Source organism: Daphnia carinata, chromosome 8, assembly GCF_022539665.2.
Source record: "Daphnia carinata strain CSIRO-1 chromosome 8, CSIRO_AGI_Dcar_HiC_V3, whole genome shotgun sequence".
In the NCBI taxonomy this organism is placed as follows: domain Eukaryota; kingdom Metazoa; phylum Arthropoda; class Branchiopoda; order Diplostraca; family Daphniidae; genus Daphnia; species Daphnia carinata.
Window position 1 is genome coordinate 2036456 of NC_081338.1, and position 25419 is coordinate 2061874.

Sequence of the window (25419 nt, forward strand, 5' to 3'; positions counted from 1 at the left end):
GATAGCCAGTTATGGTGGATTGTTTGTTGACCACATTCTTTGGTGTGAGAGTGAACCGTGACATGAAATTTTTTTTTGTCGATTTTCGAATAAAGATCCATCCCTGATGCAATGAAAGAAGAAGAAGAATCAACACTTCCTCGTAGGAAAACATTATTTCCAGGTGGTGTAACAATTATAACTAAGTGCTGGCCAGGGGATGCGCACGTGACTCCCGGCATGTCCGCAATGGCTGTGCACTTTTTCCCTACCTTATCCCCCCCCACAACTCGCAAGAGCGGTGGGGAATTAATGAAATTCTCATAATAGTGAAAAGTAATCATGTTTTTAAAGAAATTTTGTTATTGTTTAGGTGAATTAAGATTTAGGTGGCTTCCAGTGTCTGGGAAGACGAGGAGAAAGGTCCGTATGCAACACAAATAGCACCGGATAATCGAAAAGGAAAGGAGAGAGATCGTGATTAAAAATTCGTGAAGAAAACAAAAGATTCTATTCATGCCAAAGGCTCATCCGGTTTCGTTGGGTGGCCAAGCAAAAAATAACCTGTTCCTGCCTCATCTTGTTGACATACACATCGATCGATTGAAATGTAACAGACGTCGGGAAGAACTGTACAGCGATTCATTAATTACCCAACGATGCAACATGATCGGATTTCTATCCGCATTGATGGATCGGGAGAGAGTTTTCTATAGGTACTACACGTTGTTTTTTTGGCGTACAAGTGGCATAAGTAACGCCTACCCATTCATCTGATAAGAGATGCAATCTACCAGGACGACTGAAAATGTTGGTTGTTCCAGTCGAATGGAAGGAACTTTCTCGTGGTTAACAGCCAAGGACGCGCCCCTCAAAAAACGCGCCCCTCAAAGAATCGTCACGCAGCTTGTGGGGGAAGAAAAAAATATTGTAACGACAATGTTCTAACAGGAGAGAATGGCAACTTCCATTTTTATTCTTCTGCTACAAAGAAAAGATTTTGGCAAAGGCGTAAAAATTTCACTGAAAAAAAGAGGTCACGGATCGTTTTTATTGGGCCGACATTTGGATTTCGTGATGTGACTGACCCTACGAAAATAAGCTTTTACTTTAATTGTTGTAGGGACCTTTGAGTCATTTGTATCCTTGTATTTTTTTTCATTAATAGGCGGATGCTGTGGAGCAAGTTATGAAAACGACTACCGTCAGCGGATGGGCGTGGAATTCGGTGTTACAGACGTCCGGTACCTGAAACAGCAGGAAATTGCTTTTTATTCCTGAACAGTTTAATATGTTTTTCCTAGCAGATTGTCTATTTACGTTCTGCCTTTAATGAAGTGATAGAACAGAAAACAATGTTTTCTTCTTTTTATGTATCCAAAAACAGAAACTCGTAGTAGCGGTTTTGATTCGGCGAAGGCGACTTAATTTAATTTCTTTTTTTTGTTGTTGTTGTTATTTTGTTTTGTTGTGCATTTCCCTTTATTTGGTAACCCAGCCGCCTAGCCTGGAGCAGTAGGCAGTTTTGACAGAAGGTGACGAGAGTGTCCATTACTGTCGCTGGTGATATAATATGTGTACTGTCCTTAATCGTGCTAGTTCATAAGTCTCAGGTAATGTTCTTCTACTCGTTACATAACAATTGCTTGATTTCTTATTTTTGCCTATCAGTGTTGTTATCCTTGGTGGTAATTGCTGGTGTGAATAGTGTGATTTATTCCTATTTCCATCACACGCTGGTAACAAATATTATATCACACTTCTTGTAAGCCTACACACTTTATGTGCCTTTATGTGTTCGTAGGCATTGCCCAATGTTAATAGCTAACTGAGTGAAGCAGATATATCAGCAAACTTATAAAAATAGTCAGAGCTAAAACATTGGTCCTTCGAACCGGAGCTGCTATTTTAAGTTTGCTTGAAATCTTGGATTGTACGAAATCAACTCGACATGGCTGAATCAATTAATAGCGCCTCTCAACATCTGAATCCGACAGGACAACCCAGTTCTTCGAGCACGACCACTAAGACCGTGTTAACAGTAATTCCAGGTGATGTGGAAACATGGAAAAGAAAGCAGAAGACAACAAGGCGTCAGATTACCATAACTTGTACGATAATCGATGAACGCATAGCCGAGAGAAGCTCAAGAAGAGAGGTCATGGTTGCACTAGGGGAGGCAAAGAGACTTTTGGCAGTAGCCGAGCAACTCAACGACCAGCTGGCAGAAGAGCTGACCGAGCAGAAGGAGTTTGACGAGCAACAGCGGAGGCATCTGTTTTATGTAACACAAGTGAATACAAGCGTAGAGCTTGTTGAGCAGTACATCGCCGCTCGAGCCGAGGATGCCCCGTCGGTTGTAAGTCAATCTCAACTTCCAATTGGACTGCAGCAGCTCGTCTTGGAAACCCAACCCCGAGAAATAGACCAACTTTCGCAGTCAAGCATTCATCAGAGTCGCTTGGCTGACGTAAGCAGCGAGACAGCAGGTGCTGCTAGGACCATCCCTGAACCAACCAGGCATGTCCAACGGGGTATCCGGTCCGACTTTCCAGAATCCGAAAATGAATTTTCAAGACATCGCAACGTTAGTCAATGATTGGATCATTATCACAGACCAACTAGGCTTGTAGCCCCTACTACAGAAGCTGAACCGGATGCTTGGATAGATGCTTATCGGGCAGGAAGAGAAAACCGACAACGCGCAACGATTCAGAGAGCCGTTCTTCTGTGAAGATCGAACTAGAGGTGTATTCTGGCAAGGCGCTGATTGGTTTTGGTGGATAGACCTCTTCCACGCCCTAGTTCACCAGTCGTCAAGGTCACCTGCCGAAAAATTGGCTATTCTTAAACGACAACTTCAGGAGGATGCTGCCGATGTCGTGTATGGACTTGCAGAACGCGCACGCACCCACCTCTTCGATCTCAGCAGGATAGGGGAGACTGACCAGTCTGACCTAATAGAGAGGCTCTAACAACGGCTCACGTTAAACGACCGTTTAGCATGGAATAACGGACGGGTAGAGGGCCTAGCACCAGGAGTGGATCTCCGTACCTTAAATGAATTTGGTACATGGCTCTGTGCGAGAGCGGCTGCATACCAGAATGCCTATTCCATCGCTTCAGACCAACTTGCCAGTTCTAGCCCTAGGATGAAAAATATTGGATTTGGGGTCCAGATAAAACCGCGACAGCACGGCCGTGCTCACCATGGTTCGACTTGTGCTGATACCGCTAAATCCAAGCCAAAGGACAAGAGCATTCGCTTTTGTTTTAAATGCGAGGGGGAGCATCCGCTTGAAGCTAGAGTTTAAGGACTTGGCTGTTGGGGAACGAGTGACATTTTGCATTAGACATCGGCTGTGCTTTATGTGCTTCGGAGCTAAGCATTCCTCGAGAGATTGCAGATTCAAGAAAAGCTGCACCTTTTCCGATTGCAAGTTATTTCACCATCCTTTATTGCATGCGACCTCTCGTGCTGGCACCAATTCTTGCTCAAATACCCTACTATCTGTTCCGCATACGGTGGCCCTGGGGATTATCCGAGTGGATGCTGTTAACGCTGATGGTCATCTTATTCCCATTAACATCATGTTTGACGAAGGAAGCGACTCCACGTTGATTCGGCAAGGCTTGGTTAAACAACTAGGTCTTGACGGTGTGAAACAAACTCTTGAAATCGATGGGATTGGTGGCAAACACTCTCAGATTAGCTCCAAACGTGTGCGACTGTTACTACAAATCAGCTCTGGTGAAAGAATCATGATCCGTGGTTCATCTATTCCAGTAGTAACGAAGCCTGTTCCACTGTTTGACTGGAACACTTTGCGTAAGCAATGGAACCATCTGGCTGACCTACCACTTCGCTGCAGTGGAGGTCAGGTTGACGTGTTGCTAGGCCTAGACCACCCTCATCTTATGGCTGTGATCGAGTCAAGAAGTGGGAAAGATTACGAGCCAATTGCATCAAAACTCGACTCGGATGGGTTGTTCGTGGTATCGTCGGTAAAGACTCACGGGTAGGAGCCAAAGTGAATTTACTTTTTAACTCTGCTACCGCTCATGATGTCGGGTCTGAGTTGGTAGCGGCTATGCGTAGATTTTGTTACACGGAAAGTTATGGAACAGAGAATCAGGCGGACTGCATGTCACCAGAAAATCTCATAGCCCTTAACATGCTGAACTCTCAGACTAAGAAGCTGGCCGTAGGATACCAGGTGCCTATTTTGTGGAGAGAAGGAGAACCATCATTACCGGATAACCGAGTTTTAGCAGAGAATCGGAACCGAAGCCTCCGCAACCGTTTCCAGCGGGAACCAGAGTTCGAGCAAGACTATCGTGCAGCTATGCAAATTAATTTCGACGAGGGTTATGCAAGGCGTATAACTGTTGAGGAGCAAACGACGGATGGGCCGGCGTACTACCTTGGACATTTTGGTGTCCGAAAATCCCCAGACGCAAAGATTCGCGTGGTATTCGACGCGGCGGCAAAATCCCGTGGGCGTTGTCTTAATGACAGCATTTGCAGTGGACCAGCTTTACAGAATCCGCTACCAGCTGTTATCATCAAGTTCCGTGAAGGAAGAATTGCTTGGGCGGCAGACATTAAAGAAATGTTCAGCCGTATACGCCTCTAACCAGAAGATAGACGTTTTCACCGGTTTATTTGGACAAAGGAAGATGGCACCGATAGCGTCTGTGAAATGACGAGACTTACTTTCGGTGTTAATTGTTCCCCGTTCATAGCCATTCGCACTACGTGGCGGGTAGCTGACGACGCAGGGCCTGCAATGAAAGAGGCCGCAGCAGCTGTACGAAATAATCTTTACGTTGACGATTACTTAGGATCATCGAAAGACGTTGAAACTGGAGCCTGGATCGCATTGGCGGTCAAGAACGTACTCGCCGACGGTGATTTTCATCTACAGCGGTGGACCCCCAACTCCCCGCAATTTCGCGCTATTGTGCAAGCAGCCGATACCAGCCCCGATGTTGAGGACAAGCCGCATAGTTTTGGCGACGCGGACACTGAAATGGTTTTAGGTGTCATTTGGAGACCTAGCCGAGACACCCTCAGTTTTAAAATCAGTGGACTTAATAGTGTTGTGTACACGCGTGTTGGTCTGATCAGTAAAGTGGCTAGCATTCTTTATCCACAAGGTGCAGCCGCACCGATTACAGTGAAAGGCAAAAACAGGTTACGTGAGCTTGGTGTAAAAGGTCTCGAGTGGAATGTCGAAGTGACAGGAGAAGAACGTCATTGGTGGCAACAATGGTTCTCTACGTTGTATCAGCTGCAAGACGTCGAGTTTCCGCGTTGTCTGTTCCCAAATGAGGATTGCATCGTTCGAGTGGAGCTTCATACTTTCTGTGACGCCTCGGAAGAGGCGTATGCTGCTGTTAGTTATATAAGAAATGTGTATGAAGATAGGAACATCGTTGTTCGCCAAGTGAAGGCGGGCAATAAGCTCGCGCCAACAAAGACTCTGTCTATTCCTAAGCTGGAGCTGAATGCAGCTCTTCTTGAGGCTCGCTTAGCCCAATTTTTCAAAAGGGCGTTAACGTACCATGTCCACGGGCGTTACTTTTGGACTGATAGTAGTACCGTCAGAAACTGGGTACGTGCAACCGCATCCTTCTATCAAATTTTCGTCAGCCACCAAGTGGGAGAAACTCAGACTCTTACTGAACCCAAAGAATGGAGATTCGTGCCCGGTAAAATCAATCCAGCAGATGCAGCCACCAGGTCGCAGTTGGAAAGCGAAGCTATTCCCATCAGTTGGCTGGACGGGCCCGAATTTCTCTATCAGACAGAAAGATGCTGGCCCAAAGACCTGCCCTGGATGGCCGTTACCGAAGAGCTTCGCCCGTCAAGAGTACATACGACGACTACGCTCCCTGCCTTTGACTGGGAAACGTTCTAGCTCTCTCCGAAGACATACCAGCACTGTTAAGGTTGGAAAGTAAATATTTGGAACTAATTCAACAGTGCCAAAGGGAAGTTTATGCCGACGAGTTGAGTTTAATTAAAAACGGACAGGATGTCAGGTCAACTTCAAGTCTTCGCACTCTTACCCCAGTCCTTGATAAAGATGGTCTTTTGCGGCTGGGCGGGCGAATTAATAAAGTCAACTTGCCCTACGACAATGTGCATCCCATACTACTGCCGGGAAACATATTTTTACCAAGAAACTCATAGTTGCTTTCCATGAGTATTTCAAACATGTTGGCACGGACTTCTTGCTAACCCAGATCCGTCAACACTTTTGGATAACGGAAGGCCGTGAAGCAGTTAAGAAAGTGAGGCGAGAGTGTTTACGGTGTAGAAGATACAACGCGCGACCGGCCTCGCAACTAATGGGCGAGTTACCTGTTTCCCGCCTAGAGATCGGAGCCCCTCCCTTCACCCGGACGGCGTGTGACTACTTTGGACCGCTTGAAATAAGCTATGCCCGGAATCGTGTGGCCAAAAGATGGGGCGCTTTATTTACTTGTCTAGTAACCCGTGCCTTCTATGTGGATCTCGCAGCTTCATTGTCATCTAGCGACTTTCTGCTTATACTACGCCGCTTCATCGGGCTGTATGGTAAACCACGCAGCCTACACTCTGATAACGGGACTAATTTTTTTGGTGCCGAGCGCTTGCTGAGGGAGGCGGTAGATGCCTTGCACGCAGCAGGTGAAGCCCATCACTTTATGAAAAAAGAAGAAATAGAGTGGCATTTTCAACCTGCCTATACGCCACATTTCGGTGGCGCTCATGAGACGCTTGTCCGCTCTGTTAAAAAGGCTCTGTATGCTGCTTTGGAGGTAGAACGAAGTGTTCTCCGGTACCTGACAGAAGACACCCTAAGAACCTTGCTGTTTGAAGTGGCTGGCCTACTGAACTCGCAACCCCTGACGTATGCTAGTTCGGATCCTGATGACCTTCGTCCTCTGACACCCAATGATTTTCTCAACCGGCCACCCGCAGCGGATCTTCCAGCAGGAGAATTTCAAGATGCTCTACCAAGAGAAAACTACCGTTATGTCCAGAGGGTGATCAACCTCTGTTACGGCGCAAATGTAGCGCTGCAGCCTATAATATCTGGCAACGCGTGTTTATTAATCGTATAGTTTTGGCGCTTTTCTGTTTTCCCATATTTCCCTTCCTCATGCAACTTTCGTCTGCTGTACCATTTGTAATTGAAGTAATCACTGTGTTTATCGTTTGTGAATCTGTTCCTTCAGGTAAATTCTATTTTCTGCCTCTTTTCTCCTTATCTAATTGTCCTATTTTGCATGTGGGTGCATTCTAGACTGCCGTAAACTAGATTGCAGGAAACTTGTGTAGTGTGGTCCCTTAGTTTGAGTGGCAAAACACTATCTCTCGTGCCATCTCAGGTATTTGTTGTATATGTTGCATGCATAGCTTTCCTTAACCTTAATTGTGATTACAGACACCACACACTGATACACACTTGCAAAGACTGGTTACTAATAAAAAGGCAATTCCACTCGTTGCATACAACAGCGAAGTCGCAACTCTACAACTTCTGAGTTCCCTTATTTTGAGCTACGAAACATTTTGGTCCTTCGAGCCGGAGCTCATCAGAGGAAGTTCGTCGTATTCCTACCAGCAACCTAGAGTTGGTTGCCTTCAGATTTCACAGACGGTGATTCTACGAAGCATTGGCCTCTTGCTGTTCCTACTTTTCAAGACGCAACCTTGAGTAAGATGGATGAATTGGGGCTCAACGAGGGAGCCATTGGTGGAGACACAGCCGTGAGAAGAGATGTTGAAAGGGATTCAGCTACCATCAATACTTGGAAAAGCCAGAGGAAGGTGGTTCGACATCAGCTCACGACTACTACACGCCAAATTAACACCCTCATTCGCTCCCATGGATCACGAGGTGACATTGCCTGACGTGCTGATGCGGCATCTCGACAGTTTACTGGCAAGAGCAAACCAACATCATTCTGACTTAATGGCGGTAGAAGATCAGGCCGAAAACGACCGACAGGACAGCTTGCATCTGAGATATATCCAGCTCGCTGGCGAAGTCGTTGAGAGGGCCGAAGATCATCTAACTTCAAGAGTAGGAGAGCGTCCTTCGGAAATTATTGAAATTTCATCTCGTCCAGCTCAGTCTGCCCCTGTATCAGACGCAGCCCGTCTGACCGAAAACCTTAGAGCCGCCAGGCAGAGAGCAGATGTCGCGCATCGTCAAGCAGAAGAAGCTCGTCAGCAAGCCGAAGAAGCTTCCAGTCAAGCCGATGTCGCCCACGTTGCAGCAGAGGAGGCTCAACAAGCTCTGCGACAATTGAGTCTGGAAGAGGATCGCTGCACCTCGGTTAGCCAAGCCGGTGTTCCATTCAATTCCCTCGCGTCCAACTGGGTGCAGCAACAACGTCATTTGAATTCACTGGATTCTCAAGCAGCACCAGACGATTGGATTGAGCACTATGCCGCCGGGCGTCTGAAGCCAAACAGTGGACCTCCTTGCAGCTCGTCGGTGAGAACAGAGCTTGAGAACTACACCGGCAAAGCTCTCGACTGGTTCGAGTGGATAGATTTGTTTCGCGCCCTCGTCCATGATACCAGGAAAACTGCCGGTGAAAAACTTGCTCTGCTCAAACGCTATCTAAAAGGCGATTGTTCTGACCTAGTTCACGGATAGGAGGCGGGGAAGCCGCCTACATGGAAGCATTGCGTCGCTTAAAGCAATCTTGCGGTCGTCGAGATGTGATGAGAGCCGCGCACCTCCAGGCGATTGACCGGTTGGAATTGAAGAACGACCCAATCGGATTCAAACGTTTCGCTGAGAAGATGAGGTCGCATTTGTTCGAGCTCAGCAGGATTGGAGAGACCTATGCACCCGACCTGATCGAAAGGGTTTGTCTGCGCCTCCAACTTTCAGATAGACTAGCCTGGAACGATGGACGGCTGGGAGGATTGGAAACAAGAAGTTTGGACATCTTCGGGACCTGGTTGAGTCATAGAGCAGCGGCTTATCAGAACGCCTACAGCATCGCAGCAGAGCAGCTTCATAGCTCTGTACCCAAGTTCGGTAGTCGTCAGGCCAGCAGTCATCAAACCTCCTCCAATCGAAAAACGGATTACCCTTCTTCTCCCTTTAAAGGCGCTTCCAGTCTTTTCTGCTTTAAATGTGAAGGCGACCACAAGCTGGAGAACTGCGGAGACTTCAAATCGTTGGCAGTGGGAGAGAGAGTGGCTTTTTGTGCCAAACACCGATTGTGCTTCGGTTGCTTTGGTACCAAGCACTCCGCCAGGTTCTGCGCCCAGAAGAGACCCTGCCAGTTTTCAGAATGCCGTCTCTATCACCACGGGCTTCTCCACGACTCCTCCAGAGGATCTAGTAACCCGCAAGCAGAGTCATCCAGAACGACCATGGTGCAAACAGGAAGACAAAGGCCTTGCAGAGTGGCCATGGGTATGATGCGGCTTAAGATCCTGGACCGCGACGGGAACGCAGTGATGGCCAATGTGTTCATCGACGAAGGCAGCGACTCTACCTTGATGCGACAGGGATTCGCGAAGATTCTCAAGGTCGTTGGGGTCCGTCAAATCCTAACCGTGGACGGCGCCGGGAGTGTAGTGAATCGCTATGCATCTAAACGCTTGAATTTCCAGATCAGCACCGATTCCAGCGAGATATTGAATCTCTCTTTCTCCACTTCTCCCACCGTCGCCAGCGCTACCCCTTTGACAGATTGGGCGACTTTTAAGTTGCGCTGGGCGCACCTTGCAGATCTTCCAGTCACGAAGTCCGGCGGGAGAGTAGACATTCTAATTGGCACCGATTACTCTCATCTTTTGGTTCCTCTCGAATCTAGGGTCGGCCGAGATTATGAGCCTACCGCCACCAGGAGTCGTCTGGGTTGGCTTATTCGAGGCGTCGTTCAAAATGACGCCATCATTGCTGCTGTGCGCACGCACAAGATCACTAGCTCTACACACCTTGAAGAGTTAACAGTGGCATTTCGCCAGTTTTGTGATACCGAAAACTTCGGGACGGAATGCAAATTGGTAGGCATGTCCGCAGACGAACGACAAGCCCTTGCCATTTTGGAAGCTGGGACCCGAAAATTGGAGTTAGGATATGAGGTTCCTATCACTTGGCGGACAGGTGAACCAAACCTCGTCTGCAATCGTCTGATGGCCCAACAGCGTCTTCGGGGTCTTCTAAAGCGGTTCGACAGAGATCCGGCATTCGAAACCGACTATCGAGTCGCTATGAAGAAGACGATCGACAAGGGCTATGCCTCCATACTTTCCGAAGAGGAAGCAGTTTCAGCAAGATATTTCCTAGCTCACCACGGCGTCTACAAGGGTCCTAAGCTTCGTGTCGTGTTCGATGCAGCCGCGCCGTTCCATGGGAAGTCTTTGAACGACGCAATTCTCAGCGGTCCAGCTCTTCAGCCTTCTCTTTCAGCCGTCTTAACCCAATTCAGAGAAGGAGCCGTAGCGTGAGCGTCAGACGTAGAAGCAATGTTTAGTCGTTTCCGACTTAATCCCTCCGATGCTGACTATTTCTGCTTTCTGTGGCAGGATCCTGCGGCTTCCAAAACTCTAGTGTGCCGGATGAATCGCTTACCCTTCGGTGCTACGTGTTCTCCATTTATCGCCATCCACACCACTCGACGGGCCATTATGGATGCAGAGGTGGGGGAAGAAGTCGTCAACGATGTCAAGAAGAAGATGTACGTCGACGATTATTTGGGATCAGCCACAACGGTCGAGGAAGCGGTAAAAGAGGCCGCAACCGTAAGGGAAGCATTGGCTGCGGCTGATCTACATTTTCAAGAATGGATCTCAAACTCCGTCGACTTCGTTCGAGAAATGCACGGAAAGGATGGGCCATCAGTAGTGTCGCCGCCTGATTGCCAGTTGACGGATAGTGGGAGTGAGAAAGTGCTCGGAGTGGTTTGGAACTTTCGGGACGATACGCTGGGTTTCCGAGTCAACTACATGCATGACGAGGAATATACTAGGATCAGTCTCACTGGTAAAGTTGCTTCCGTGTTCGATCCACTAGGGATAGCGGCACCACTTGTCGTAAAGGCCAAGATTCGGTTGCGAGAACTCGGAACTAAAGGGCTGAATTGGTCCGATCCCGTAGACGAGAATGATCGAGCTTGGTGGGATTCCTGGTTTACTAGTCTTCGAGAACTCGTTCTGGTCTCTATTCCCCGTTGTTTATTTTCGGAACAATCTGAAATCGAAAATTCCCAGCTGCACGTTTTCGGAGACGCTTCGGAAGAAGCGTACGCGGCAGTGGTGTATCTCCGCAACGCTTATCGTTCTGGAAGAGTCCAAGTGCGGATGGTGAAGGCCAGCAATAAACTCGCGCCTAAAAAGACGCTGTCGGTACCAAAGCTGGAATTGAACGCTGCCCTGCTTAGCTCCCGGATCGCCGCAGCCATTCAGAGCTCCCTAACACATCCGATCCAGCGACGATTCTTCTGGACAGACAGCAGCACCGTGCGTAACAGGATTAGAGCCACTGCCTCCTTTTACCAGGTTTTCGTTTCTAACCGGATCGGCGAAATTCAAACTCTAACCGAGACGGAAGAATGGCGCTTCGTCCCCGGACGCCAGAATCCAGCGGACGCCGCCACACGCTCTTCCATAGGTGACGAAGTGTTTCCCAGAAGCTGGCAAGACGGCCCAGAATTCCTCTTTAAACCTGAGTCGGATTGGCCTCAAGATCTGCCGTGGATGGCCGCAACGCTGGAAATGAAGCACACCAAGCAGTACCATGTTCGAGCAGTTTCGGATCCGTTTAACTGGTCGGAGTTCCAGCTAGATCAGACTAACCTCTCTTCCTTTTTAAAGTAAGAAGGTGACGCCCTAGAGCTGGTCAAGAGATGTCAGATGGAAGCGTTCTTCGACGAGATCCAGTTGCTACAACGAGGAAAACCTCTTCCGTCCGCCTCACATCTTCTACCTCTCAGCCCAATCATTGGAGAAGTTGGTTTAATGCGTCTGGGAGGACGGATCGGGCGATCCAAATTGCCGTACGATAATCGGCACCCTCCTTTGCTGCCGAACAAACATCCATTAACCGAGAAGATAGTCAAAATTGTGCATGAAGAAATGCATCATGCCGGCACTGATTATTTGTTCGCCAAGCTTTGCCAACATTTCTGGATCATCCGGGGGAGAGAAGTGGCGAAGAAGACACGTAGGCTTTGTCTGTCTTGCATCAGGGAGAGAGCGGTGCCCGCAGCCCAAATGATGGGTGACTTACCGGCAGTCCGACTTAATTCTTATTCGCCACCTTTCACTCATACAGCCGTGGACTATTTCGGCCCTCTGGAAACAAGTCCGGGTCGAAATAGAGTCCACAAAAAATACGGAGCGCTTTTTACGTGTTTGGTGACCCGTGCTGTGCATCTGGAGTTGGCGGAGTCACTTTCATCAGAGGATTTTCTGCTCGCTTTCAGGCGTTTCATCGGCTTGTTTGGTAAGCCAGTCTCCATACACTCCGACAATGGAACCAATTTTGTCGGAGCGGAACGAGAATTGAACGATCTTGTTCAGAATCTCCAAGAAGACGACAAAATAGTGAAGTTTCGGACCGAAAAGCTTATTGACTGGCATTTCCAACCACCCCGATCGCCTCATTTCGGTGGAGCACACGAGAGTTTGATACGTTCCACGAAAAGGGCTCTGTACCGAGCATTAGAAATCGAAAAGGGAGGGCTGCGCTATCCCACGGATGAAATGCTCCGCACCTTGCTGGCGGAGATCGCAGGCTTCCTTAACGCACGTCCTTTGACTTACGCTAGCTCGGATCCGGCGGATTTTCGGCCGCTAACGCCGAACGATTTCTTAAATCGCGCTCCCACAACAGACTTATTGCCAGGTTCCTTTGACGACGCTCTACCTAGAGAGCGTTTTCGATATGTGAAGCGGATGGCCCGGCTTTTCTGGGACCTTTGGACTAAATTGTATCTGCCGTCGTTGGTGCCACGTAAAAAGTGAAAAGCGGCGCAACGAAATCTCTCGATCGGAGATGTCGTCATGCTCCTCGACCCAAATCTGCCTCGCGGAAATGGAAGATCGGACGAGTGATCCAAGTTTACCCTGGTGCCGATGGACTTGTTCGGGTAGTCAAGGTCCAAACGGAAGACGGAGTTTATTCCCGGGCCATCCATCGCCTGTGTTTATTAGAGCAAGCCCCTACTGCGACGACTGCTGACTCCCAGAAAGCGCCCAGCTCTACAAAGGTCGTCTCTGTCTAACCGCACAACGATAGTCCTGAAGTATCTTGTTAGCTGCGCCTTTTTACGAACTCATCCGTCTTTCCGGTTCCACCGGATTACGACGGATTCGGGGGGAGAATGTTACGGCGCAAATGTAGCGCTGCAGCCTATAATATCTGGCAACGCGTGTTTATTAATCGTATAGTTTTGGCGCTTTTCTGTTTTCCCATATTTCCCTTCCTCTTGCAACTTTCGTCTGCTGTACCATTTGTCATTGAAGTAATCACTGTGTTTATCGTTCGTGAATCTGTTCCTTCAGGTAAATTCTATTTTCTGCCTCTTTTCTCCTTATTTAATTGTCCTATTTTGCATGTGGGTGCATTCTAGACTGCCGTAAACTAGATTGCAGGAAACTTGTGTAGTGTGGTCCCTTAGTTTGAGTGGCAAAACACTATCTCTCGTGCCATCTCAGGTATTTGTTGTATATGTTGAATGCATATCTTTCCTTAACCTTAATTGTGATTACAGACACCACACACTGATACACACTTGCAAAGACTGGTTACTAATAAAAAGGCAATTCACTCGCTGCATACAACAGCGAAGTCGCAACTCTACAACTTCTGAGTTTCCTTATTTTGAGCTACGAAACAACCTCTTTTGGGACCACTGGAAAGGGAGCTATCTTCAATCTCTGGCTAGTCGAAAGAAGTGGCAGACTCGCCAGTGGAATTTCCAAGTTGGGGATTTCATTATGGAGATTGATAAGCAGCTCAAGCGAGCCCAGTGGGCAACTGGTCGTATACTTAAAACCTACCCTGGAGCGGACGGACTCGTCCGGGCTGTGGACATCCAGATGGACAACAGTATTTTCCGCCGAGGGATTCACCAGTTATGCCTTCTTGAAGCAAACTCGACTGTCAAAGATTTTCCAGTCTCGGGGGAGAATGAATCGGCGAAGGCGACTTAATTTAATTTCTTTTTTTGTTGTTGTTGTTATTTTGTTTTGTTGTGCATTTCCCTTGATTTGGCAACCCAGCCGCCTAGCCTAGAGCAGTAGGCAGTTTTGACAGAAGGTGACGAGAGTGTCCATTACTGTCGCTGGTGATTAGTGTTGGGGATACATCGGAATTCTATAGATACGCGATGTATCGTATCGTTGTATCTGCGTATCGTCGATACATTGGTGTATCGGTATCGGTAATGAATCGAATTTTATCTGGAATTTCTCAAAAATTATAAACATGTTTGGCTCAGTGGTATAGTCTTGCGTTCGGGGTACTGAGACCCCGGGCTCAAATACCACTATAGAAATCCAGATATTGAATACATTTTTAAAATATCGCAAAAATTTAAAAAATAACATTCACTGCAAATGGCAAATATTGTTTGAAAATTATTTCTAAAATATCGGTATCGTTTAATTTCCAGTACTAGACTCTGTTGCTATATTTCATGTGATATGGGTTGGTGGGTATAACTGGTGATTATAAAGTCGGTTTACCTACGTTCAAGTCCGCCAAATAGTTTTTGTGTAATTTTAATATTTTTTTAATTTTTCGTATCGGAATGTATCGATAAAATAAAATTCATGGCTTACGTAGTTTTGAGAAAACAATTCGACCGTAATGGCTCAGTGGTAGAGAAGAGGAAAATGAAATGAAACTTCAAGGCTCGATTCCCAAATTATTTTTTTATCTTAGTTCTTAACTGAACAAATTTAGAAAATGTTTATGCAAAACGTTTACTATTACCCCGAACATACCAGGATTAGTAATATAAAAAAAAACGTTTTTTATCTTATTGCTGTTTTGGTAAGATTTCCTGGGTGGTAGGTAGAAGCTGTTAATATATAATCAAATGTCGTAGGTTCTATCGTATAAAATCTAAACGTTTAAACATTTTTTTCTCTATTTGTATCGGAATGTATTGATAACATTAAGTCCATTGCTTTAAATTTTTGCTCGAGAAACTTCAACGGCGTTGGCATAGCGGCAAAGAAGAGCACTGAGAACTGGAAATACAGGGTTCGATTCTTGGTTTTCTGTTATATTGTGAAATTTTACTTAATTAAATTGAAAGATATTTAATGAAAATAGCGACAACTGAAATTTAAAATGATTTTAAAATATCGGTATTAGTACTATTTAAGATATATTTATGTTATTTCATTGCCAAACTTGTAAGTTCTCCTAGTTGTTTTGTAGATTCTGTGACAGATATTTCTCGAAATGTGGGTTCAAATCCGCTGTTGTGCACTACTTTTAATAGGTGTTTCATAGACCAATATTTTGCTTGTTACTTGTATCGAATCGTATCGATATATTCAAATTCATTTATTTCTAAGACTTTACAAGGGATTTGGGAACTGATGGCATAATGGTATGGTATGCGACTGACAACTTGGCGGTTAAGGTTCGAATCCCAAAACGACAAAAATTCTCGTTCAGTTTTTATTGTGTTAATTGTCAATATATGGGTTCGAAATTATCGCAGGGCTCCGATAAAAACCAGGGGAAAAATAAGTTTACAAACAAAGGTAGTTTTCGAAAAAAAAATTTTCTCCCTAATATTCTTTCTCCGTATCGGAATATATCGAATGATTAAATTCGTCTATTTCGTAAATTGTTAACGTTTAAATATGAAAAACAGCACAGTGGTAGGGTGTTGGGATTGTAATTCGTAGGCTAAGGTTCAATTCCGGAGCTAGTCGGTTTTTATAATCGAAAATTTAGATGCCATTTACAAATATTAAGAAAACTTCAGTTATTTGGGACACATCAAAATTACAGATTATATTATAAAAAATCGGTATCGCTTAGTTTCATTACAGAATTATTCTACTTTCTGCAGATAACAAATTTGTTAGTGTCATGGGTGTCTTGTTAGAACGTCAAGCTAGAACATCGAATATCAATGGTTCATGTCCGAGATTTTTCTTTCGTTTTATTGTTTGTTTTATTTATCAAATATTTTTTTTGTTTTGAAACATATCGACGATCTTTACTGAATGCAATATCAAAGAAAGTTTAACAGATTAAAGTGTATACAACAAGAAACAGGACGTTTATTTGTTTTATTGATATATTATTATATTATATTATATTATATATATTTACTGTTTGTTTTCCGTATCGGTATGTATCGGTATAGGGAATTTCATATGTTTAGTAGTTGTTGTTTGAAACATAGACGATCTGGCGTAGTGGTAGAGCGTTGGAGAGTTAATCGGTGACCCGTGTTTCGATACTCACATAGTTTCTTCGCGAAAACTATTCTTTAAAATGTTTTTGAGGTTTTAGATATTGAACATTTGTCAAAATTGATGTTGAGAATTTATCGTTGGAGATCGTTTTCCGGACAACAAGAATATTTTAGTCCCACGGTAAAAAACCTGTGGGTTGGTGTACTAAAGATAAATATATTCATTCTAAATAAAACAAGAATGAAATAGACATAATATTTTACTCGATACAGGCCGCTCTAATACAAACGATCATTCCCCTTTGAAATACAGTGGTGCATTGTAGTTTCATTCTTCACCGTTAGATGGCGTTGAACCGATACACCGATATATCTAAATCGAATCGAATCGGTATCGAGTACAGTGCCGGTCCAGTTATAGAACCGGCCTGTGCGCGGTTCTATAACTGAATGGTTCTATAACCGAGCAGCCGATCTCAGAGCCACCTATCGTCGATTCTTTCATCACACAGATTTTGACAGTATGTGAATGTAAAAGCGAATAGCACAGGGATAGTGCTGATCTCTATGCAACTACCCAGAATAGGGGAAGGGGGTTCTCATATTAGAATTTAATACCTCAACCATTCCTGCATTATTTTACCAACAATAAGGTTCTACCACAAAGAGGATGCCCCATCAACGATTGGTCATTATATTAGATACAGTGCCGGTCCACTTCTAGAAACCCTTAGCTTTGGAACCGGCTCGGTTATCGAACCGATTTTTATTTCCCCTGTTTCAGCGCCCATAATTAATAAATGGAAAAAAACAAAACGACACGAAAAGTGTCATTTTGTAATACAGTTATTTAAAAATTCTGATAACATTAACAGGCAAAGAGAAAAGCAGCACGATAAGTCATTTGTTTTATTATTTTCCTCCTGAATTCGTTTGGAAGGCTATTATTTTACGTAAAGTCATTAAGCCAATTTGTACTATTGTCTAAAATTGCTAAAACCAATTTCAATAACATGTGCTTGTACGTTTTAAAATGCGTAATCCGTACGTTCGAACCCAAAAATATGGATTTAGTTCAAAATACAGCCAATGGCGGCGCTGAAACACGGCAAGGAAAAATCGGTTCGATAACCGAGCTGGTTCTATAGCTAAGCGGTTCTATAAGTGGACCGGCACTGTATCTGAAAATACAGATGTATCGGTGTATCGGTATCAGTATCCCCAACACTACTGGTGATATAATACGTGTACTGTCCTTAATCGTGCTAGTTCATAAGTCTCAAGTAATGTTCTTCTACTCTTTACATAACAATTGCTTGATTTCTTATTTTTGCCTATCAGTGTTGTTATCCTTGGTGGTAATTGCTGGTGTGAATAGTGTGATTTATTCCTATTTCCATCACACGCTGGTAACAAATATTATATCACACTTCTTGTAAGCCTACACACTTTATGTGCCTTTATGTGTTCGTAGGCATTGCCCAATGTTAATTGCTAACTGAGTGAAGCACATATATCAGCAAACTTATAAAAATAGTCAGAGCTAAAACAGGTTTTATCAGCATTCGTATTATGTCAAAACAGATAAAGAATCAGGTTTTCTTCCCTTATGAGTGAGTATTAAGTTAAAATCAGCTGTCAAAATTGATATCCAACGATCCGATTAGACAAAGTAAAGCGATGGCAGAAATGAGACAACACTTGTCAATGCGAACAAGCTCAGACCGGTTTAGATTTCGGTCTAAACCAGCTGTTGATCGCACATGGCAAAATCAAAACAAAGCATTTCGTAAAGGTTTTACCGCAAACAAAAGATAATGTTAGAGAACCAATTAGAGTTTGTTATTTGACGTAATCGCAGACACGAATCTTATTTGAATAGGATCTGACCTCGATTTAAAATCTGATGTACATATTTTCTATTCTACAGGTGTACCGCAGACTAATTCGTTGTTCTCGCTCGCAAACTGGCAGTTGCGATATGGAACCCCCTACCATCAAAGGTATGTCATTTGTGTCACTTGACAAGTGGAGGTGTTCTAATTTTTCGTTTTGGAACTGTCAGATGTCGAGAGCTGGACAAAGCGCAGATGGAGGAGTCGCCTTACATTTGGATCCAAATTATAAATAGGTATGGATAATATTAACAATTAAGTTTTAACTTTGCGCGTACAGAACCCCCTTGTCTATTCCTTTTTTGGGAACCGCTATTCATTTTCCAAACAGTTTGCCACGTACTTCAAGTTTTCTTTTCTGAACTGTTTTTGGATTATTCAATGGCCCCAAAAGTCTTGTTCTGGGCGTGAATAGTCTACAAGCCGTTTATGCTCTGCACAAGGGTGTCTTCATGTTGTGGCTCCGAGACGTGACTAGCTTTCGCCGATGACCTACATTTCTCTTGATCTCGTGATCGTAGAAGAAAAGCTTTTAATTCAGTTTTTCGTGTTTCGTCATCTTGTCCTCCTTTTAGAAAATAGTGTAAGGAACGGCCAACCGTACTCTTTACATTTCCCACGCTTGCAACCCTTTTTTCCCCTCTTCCGCCAACAGGTCATCTGCCGGTGGTCTGGCCTTCAAACTTGTCACTTCTTCACATAGGTGTTACATTTACACGCAGAATATTTATTCCCGTTGGGACACTTAATCCTAAACGACCTTGCTTCTTCGTATAAATGGTGTACTTTTTCCAGATTGCCAGCATTCCACTTTTAGTAATTCTACCGTGCAGTCTACTTTTTACTGCCAAGCAGTCTACTTTCAGTTGTCATCACAGCGAGTCTTCTTTTAAGTGCCATCTCAGTCAGACTGTCTCCGTAAGTCTCCTTTCGTCAATTATCAATTTGGTCTTTGTAAAATACTCGAACACAGTGCAACAATACAGTTCATCATCGCTATCCAATAATTATAAGTAAGGAACGGATTTTTTCGAACCTTACATTTGGTGACAGTGAACCTCGAACCCCGAACGCCTGAAGAGACTTTTACCAGTGCCATCCTTTACGTTTAGCAATTCTATAGCGCCATCTAGTCGGCAAACACTTATTTATTCACAGAATGCAGAAGTCTATCAAGATAAATACGACGTTGATTAAAACAGTATGGAACGAAAAAAGTACACGTCAATTGAAGAAATTTGGACAAATTTTGAGAGACATTTTCTCTTGATCTCGTGATCGTAGAAGAAAAGCTCTTTTTTAATTCAGTTTTTCGTGTTTCGTCATCTTGTCCTCCTCAAGCCTGCCCCAAGAACATTTAGAAAATAGTGTAAGGAACGGCCAACCGTATCTCTAAATTACATTTGCCCACGCTTGCAATGCCCTTTTTTCCCTAAATACTCTTCTTCGCGCCAACAACATCATCTGCCGGTGGCTCTGGCCTTCAAACTTGTCACTTCTTCACATAGGTGTTACATTTACACGCAGAATATTTATTCCAACGTTGGGACACTTAATCCTAAACGACCTTGCTTCTTCGTATAAATGGTGTACACACTTTTCTTTTTTCCAGATTGCCAGCATTCCATTTTTTAGTGCGCGCCAAAAAAATTCTAAAAATTATATTATCCTCCGCAGTCTACTTTTTGCCGCTGACAGTGTGCAAGCAGTCTGTTGCAGTATCTCACGTAGGAGAATAGCAATTGCTTAGAATCGCTCAAGCAACTACGGACTTCTCAGCCCTGAACCTGGTTATGTTACAGACGTTTCTCCCATGGACCTCTGTCGTCTGCTGCGAAACCCACGTTCTCTTCAAAAAATTTAAAAAATGTCGCACCTTTGTTTGCCCGATCCAACATTGACCAAATATCTCTCTTTATAGACGGACAAGTACTCTTTACATTTCCCACGCTTGCAACCCTTTTTTCCCCTCTTCCGCCAACAGGTCATCTGCCGGTGGCTCTGGCCTTCAAACTTGTCACTTCTTCATATAGGTGTTACATTTACACGCAGAATATTTATTCCCGTTGGGACACTTAATCCTAAACGACCTTGCTTCTTCGTATAAATGGTGTACTTTTTTCCAGATTGCCAGCATTCCACTTTTAGTAATTCTACCGTGCAGTCTACTTTTTACTGCCAAGCAGTCTGTTGCGTATCTCACGTGAGAATAGCAATTGCTTAAAGAGAGAGAGTCAGTCCTTTGCCCTAATTTCCCTTCTTGTACAAAAGTAAGACGGACAAGATTTGTGATACTTTATTGAAACAAAAAAAGGGGGGTTTCGACGTGAATGTCGACTGACGAGAGGGCAATACAAGGAAGACTCACGAGAGTACAAAACTTAACAGCCCTGAAAAGACTGTTGGACCGTTTAAGACAACTTAAAGGTTACTTTGAAAACGGTGAAAACGTACTGCTGCAGTCGAACTGCTTATGCCTCCAAGAAAACAAAAAAGAAGGGGAAAAACAAAAGAAGGTCGATCACAACGGGTAGCCCTCTACCTGGTCCTACCCCCACCGATCAAATCGGTGACAGCGGGCCCTTGTTTGTCATTTCGACAAACAAAACAAAGTATAGCATGGAAAAAAAGAGCAAACTTCTAGATTTTAAAGGCGAAGAAGAAACGGAGGTCGACAAAATTGCTATTGAGCACTCCGACGAGTGACAAAGTTGGCTTTGCACAGCAACTGATGGTGAGTTGGGCTGTTGCAGCGGGAGCAGTGTCGCATGTGGGTGCAGCTGACCCCAACATGCTTCTGCTCCCCGACGAAATCCCCTCTTTTCCAGCACCGGAAGCACAGTGAGCGACGGGCGATCAATTTTGCCCGTTCAGTGGCCGTCATCTTGCTTACGAAGATCTCGCATCAATCGATGTTATGAGGCGGTGCGGATCCTGGGTGGTCAACAAAGCACGGCACCGACGGGGTGAACCGCGGGGCAGTGACTGTTGGTGGCGAGAGAGTGGGCGTTGATGGCGGCGATTCTTGCTTCGGGCGATAGCGTGGGAAGCCAATTTTCATTAGTTCTTCACACAGCAACCTAATCTTCTTGTTTCGCGTAGAAACTATGTCACTTAAATTTTGTCGTACGGTGCTGGAATCTAATGGTCGAAAGGTCAAGAGATTCCAGGCTTCCCTTTCTTCGTCCTCGAAGCTGTGGATTGCGATTTTTAGCTGGGCCGACAACTCCTTTTTTCGATCTTCGATCTCCGTAACGTCTATGATTTTCATTTTACTTGTTCGATTGTTTAATTGTCGATGGGAAGAAACACTGGCACTTGGTTTGACACAACTTGTTCGGCACAAGTTCGACACTACGAAATTTTGAGACACTTTGAGGTCGACTGGCACTGATGACTGAGAATTTCACAATGTGGCAGACGACGCTCTAAAGAATAATTTTAATTACCCTTTGGTAATTACAAAAGTGTCTACTAGAGGGCGGTGCTTTACAAGTCACGTTAATTTTCAACTATTGTAATTGGATGGATTTTTTTCTTCTTTTTCTTCATATTTAAGCGAGTTTGGTAGAGAAGGCGTCTGACTAGTTTCAATTGTTATTTCATTTTGCGATAACAGCAGGCATAATCTAGTCACAGGACGGGTCAAGGTATTTTTTGCACCGGAAATTTTTACTTTAGCTACACGTACTACATTGTCGGACGTGCTAGGTAAAATTTCGACTACCTTTCCTAATGGCCACTGCCCCCGAGGGTTTAATGGATCAACAACGAGTACAATGTCATTCACTTCGATGTTTTTGTGATTCTTGACCCATTTTTTCCTTTCAGTGAGGTACGGTAGACATTCGGTGATCCATCTTTTCCAGTAGTGGTTGACAATGAGTTGACTATGTAGAAACTGGCTTTTCGAGATGTCAGTGTTATTTAGATCGACATACGCCAGCGGGATGTACGGCATTGGTCTGGCGTGCAGAAAATGGTTTGGAGTGAGAGGGTCTGGATCTTCGGGATTTACGCTGAGATGAGTCAGCGGTCGAGTATTTAGCAATGCCCCGATTTCAGCCACAACAGTATTTAAGACTTGGTCACTCACGACACTGTTTCCGAGGGTCACTTTCATGGCTCTTTTGCAAGATTGCACGAGCCTCTCCCACACTCCCCCGAAGTGAGGTCCACTTGGCGGAGAAAAACGCCACTCGATGTGTCGACAAGTGAACTGTGTTTCCAGGTAGTCTTTGCTGTTGTTTAATTCTTCGACTGCCTCGTTCATCTCCTTTTCTCCAGCTACAAAATTCGTTCCGTTGTCGCTATACACAACGACTGGCTTTCCCCGTATACTGGAGAATCGAGAGAAGGCCATTAAAAATGCCTCTGCACTGAGGCTAGCAGTCACTTCTAAATGCACTGCTCGGGTTGTTAGGCACGTAAAAAGGCAAATCCATCTCTTTTCGTGCCGGCGCCCTCTCCCTCCTACTTTGACAGTCAGTGGACCGAAATAGTCGACTCCTGTATGGGCGAATGGAGGCAAGAAAGGCGTTATGCGGTGGATGGGTAGCTGAGCCATGAGTGGTGTGATTGGCTGTGCATCTCTCCGCTTGCAAGGAATACACTTGTTGAGTATGGACTTGATCACCCTTCGTCCAGAGGTTATCCAATACATTGCTCGAAGTTCGCACAATAAGTGGTCGGCCTTCATATGGTAATTTCGAACGTGAGCGTCCCAGACTATTAGACTTGTGATACGTTCTTCTGGAGGTAAAATCACTGGATGTCTTGTTGCATAGTCCACAGGTGCTTGCCCAATTCGACCGCCCACCCGCATAAGGTGTTGTTTATCGATGAATGGTCGAAACTGTTTGAGTTTTGACCGGTTTGGCATTTCTTTTCCCCTTTCTAGGAACAACACATCTTCGGGGTATGCCATTTCTTGTGCACGTTGAATGCACATCGCCAAAGCTGCTTCAGTTTCGACTGGCGTCAGTTCTCCTGAAGTTAACTTTAATTTCTTCACTTTGGCACAACAGTTTAAAATGAAACGTAAACACCATGCAAGCACTCGTTCCAGGCGCACTTTGTCTGAATAATATTCTACACACTGGTCGATCACATTGTCACTTGGCTCCGTTTTCTTTTTGTAGACGTGAATGGCTTCGGGATCTTGATGGTCGTTGTGCTCGATCTGATCCCACTTTGGCCATGATGAAGGTTCCAACAACAGAAAGGCTGGCCCTTCGTGAAACTGCTGCAATTCCTTGAGGTTGTCGGGATCCAATCCTCTGCTGCAAACGTCTGCTGGATTCATAACTCCTGGAACATGGCGCCATTGTCGACAGTCGGTGTTCATTAGGATCTTTCCGATTCTGTTGCCCACAAACACTTCGTATTTGACATTGGCAGAATGGATCCATCTAAGAACTGTTTGAGAGTCGACGTGAAACGTGATTTGGCTCAGATCCAGGTTCATCTCACGGCAGATTATTATGGCCAGGTGTAAAGCTTCGACGGCTCCTTGAAGTTCGAGCCGAGGGATCGACAGCTGTTTTAACGGCGCGACGTGCGTTTTGGCCATGATGAAAGATACGCCAACCCTCTCGCTTGCGTAAGTTGTTCGCACATATGCGACTGCTCCAAAACCTAGTTGACTGGCGTCGGCAAAGATGTGAACTTGCTGGGTTGTTGGGCGCTCTTCCTTTACTAAGCATCGCGGAATTGTGATGCGTGCTAGATTCGGCAAGCTTTGACACCATTTTTGAAATTGGCATTTCAAAGGTTCGGGCAGCTCTTCATCCCAATCTAGTTTGGCTCGCCATACCTCTTGAATCAACATCTTCATGGTGAACACTATTGGGGCAACGAATCCAAGCGGATCGTATACTGTAGCCACCACACTTACGAGATTTCTTTTCGTAGGTGTAGCGTGCGACTGGACCCTTTCTCCCACTTTGAACGTGAACGCGTCGATTTCACTGTTCCAAAGAATCCCTAATGCTCGATCCATGGGCAGTGTAAAGCATTCTTTTAGTAATAAAAGGACGTCTTTACGTTATTTAAAGACAAGTTGTAATAAGAAAATGAACTCGGGAGGGCGTTACCACAATGCCGAATATATTTTATTCTAATAGGCCGAAGATAATAAATAAATTACACGGATATAGAATATAAATGGGAAACGGAAATACAAAATGGAGTCAGGTGAGTCTGGTCTTACCGTCACCGCCGTGGCGAAGATGGAATAAAGATGTCAAACGTTGAAAGAGAAAAGATAAGACAGACGCAACTTGTCAGGCACACAAGAAGCGATGAAAGCACTCACAATAATTATTGAATGAAAACAAAATTGAACTCACTATATTTGAAGAAATAGACAGCACTTGTAGCACTATGAATGAGAACTGGAACTTGAAATAACTGAAGGGCTGAAGAGAACCGTAGGAGTATAGAACTAACTTTTGGGAACAAAAAGGGCATCCTTTTATACGTTTTACAGGCTTAAGGGAACATAGCATTTCCGACAAAATGAGCTCCGGATGTCGTACGCAGGAACATTTCATATTCACGGAAATGCATGGCGCGACTTCCTACTCATGCAGATTCATCCAATCGGAAATAAGTAGAGCACAAGGTACAATATAAAAATAGAATTCAACGAAAGGGCAACAACACTTGAATTATGATATCTATAAGAAATAAAGACAACGGATATAATATATAATCATATTAATAAAACAAACAATCAAAATAATTCAATAAAAATTGTATTTTATTGACACAGTCTACTTTCAGTTGTCATCACAGCGAGTCTTCTTTTAAGTGCCATCTCTGTCAGACTGTCTCCGTAAGTCTCCTTTCGTCAATTATCAATTTGGTCTTTGTAAAATACTCGAACACAGTGCAACAATACAGTTCATCATCGCTATCCAATAATTATAAGTAAGGAACGGATTTTTTCGAACCTTACAATAGTCACCTTGGCAGTCTCAGCGTGTAATGTAAGAAGTTGTCAAGTTGGATGTCGAGTACAATCAGAGTACGAAAGTAGAAGGAAATGAGCGACCTTTCCCCCATAAGAAAACAAAGAAGCCAATTTTGACCCGAAGGTTAGCACAGCTGTAAGCCATTTTCA

General features: G+C 44.6%; 4 protein-coding genes across 4 annotated transcripts; 3 read left to right on the forward strand and 1 right to left on the reverse strand.

Moving 5' to 3' along the window:
- The first annotated feature begins 4769 nt into the window (after nucleotides 1-4769).
- On the forward strand, nucleotides 4770-5903 carry LOC130704113 (uncharacterized). The gene has a single exon (XM_057525591.1). The coding sequence runs from the start codon at nucleotides 4770-4772 to the stop codon at nucleotides 5901-5903; it is 1134 nt and encodes a 377-aa protein (XP_057381574.1).
- Nucleotides 5904-8662: 2759 nt separating this feature from the next.
- On the forward strand, nucleotides 8663-10456 carry LOC130704115 (uncharacterized). Its single transcript, XM_057525592.1, has one exon. It carries the CDS (start codon nucleotides 8663-8665, stop codon nucleotides 10454-10456), a length of 1794 nt encoding a protein of 597 aa, XP_057381575.1.
- An 18-nt stretch (nucleotides 10457-10474) lies between these two features.
- LOC130704116 (uncharacterized) lies at nucleotides 10475-11824 on the forward strand. The gene has a single exon (XM_057525593.1). It carries the CDS (start codon nucleotides 10475-10477, stop codon nucleotides 11822-11824), a length of 1350 nt encoding a protein of 449 aa, XP_057381576.1.
- A 9977-nt stretch (nucleotides 11825-21801) lies between these two features.
- On the reverse strand, nucleotides 21802-24129 carry LOC130704117 (uncharacterized). The gene has a single exon (XM_057525594.1). The coding sequence runs from the start codon at nucleotides 24127-24129 to the stop codon at nucleotides 21802-21804; it is 2328 nt and encodes a 775-aa protein (XP_057381577.1).
- Between the last annotated feature and the right edge of the window lie 1290 nt (nucleotides 24130-25419).

Coding starts and splice junctions, on each gene's coding strand:
- LOC130704113 (XM_057525591.1), top strand. CDS start 4,770: ATGAAAGAGGCCGCAGCAGCTGTACGAAATAATCTTTACGTTGACGAT.
- LOC130704115 (XM_057525592.1), top strand. CDS start 8,663: ATGGAAGCATTGCGTCGCTTAAAGCAATCTTGCGGTCGTCGAGATGTG.
- LOC130704116 (XM_057525593.1), top strand. CDS start 10,475: ATGTTTAGTCGTTTCCGACTTAATCCCTCCGATGCTGACTATTTCTGC.
- LOC130704117 (XM_057525594.1), bottom strand. CDS start 24,129: ATGAAGATGTTGATTCAAGAGGTATGGCGAGCCAAACTAGATTGGGAT.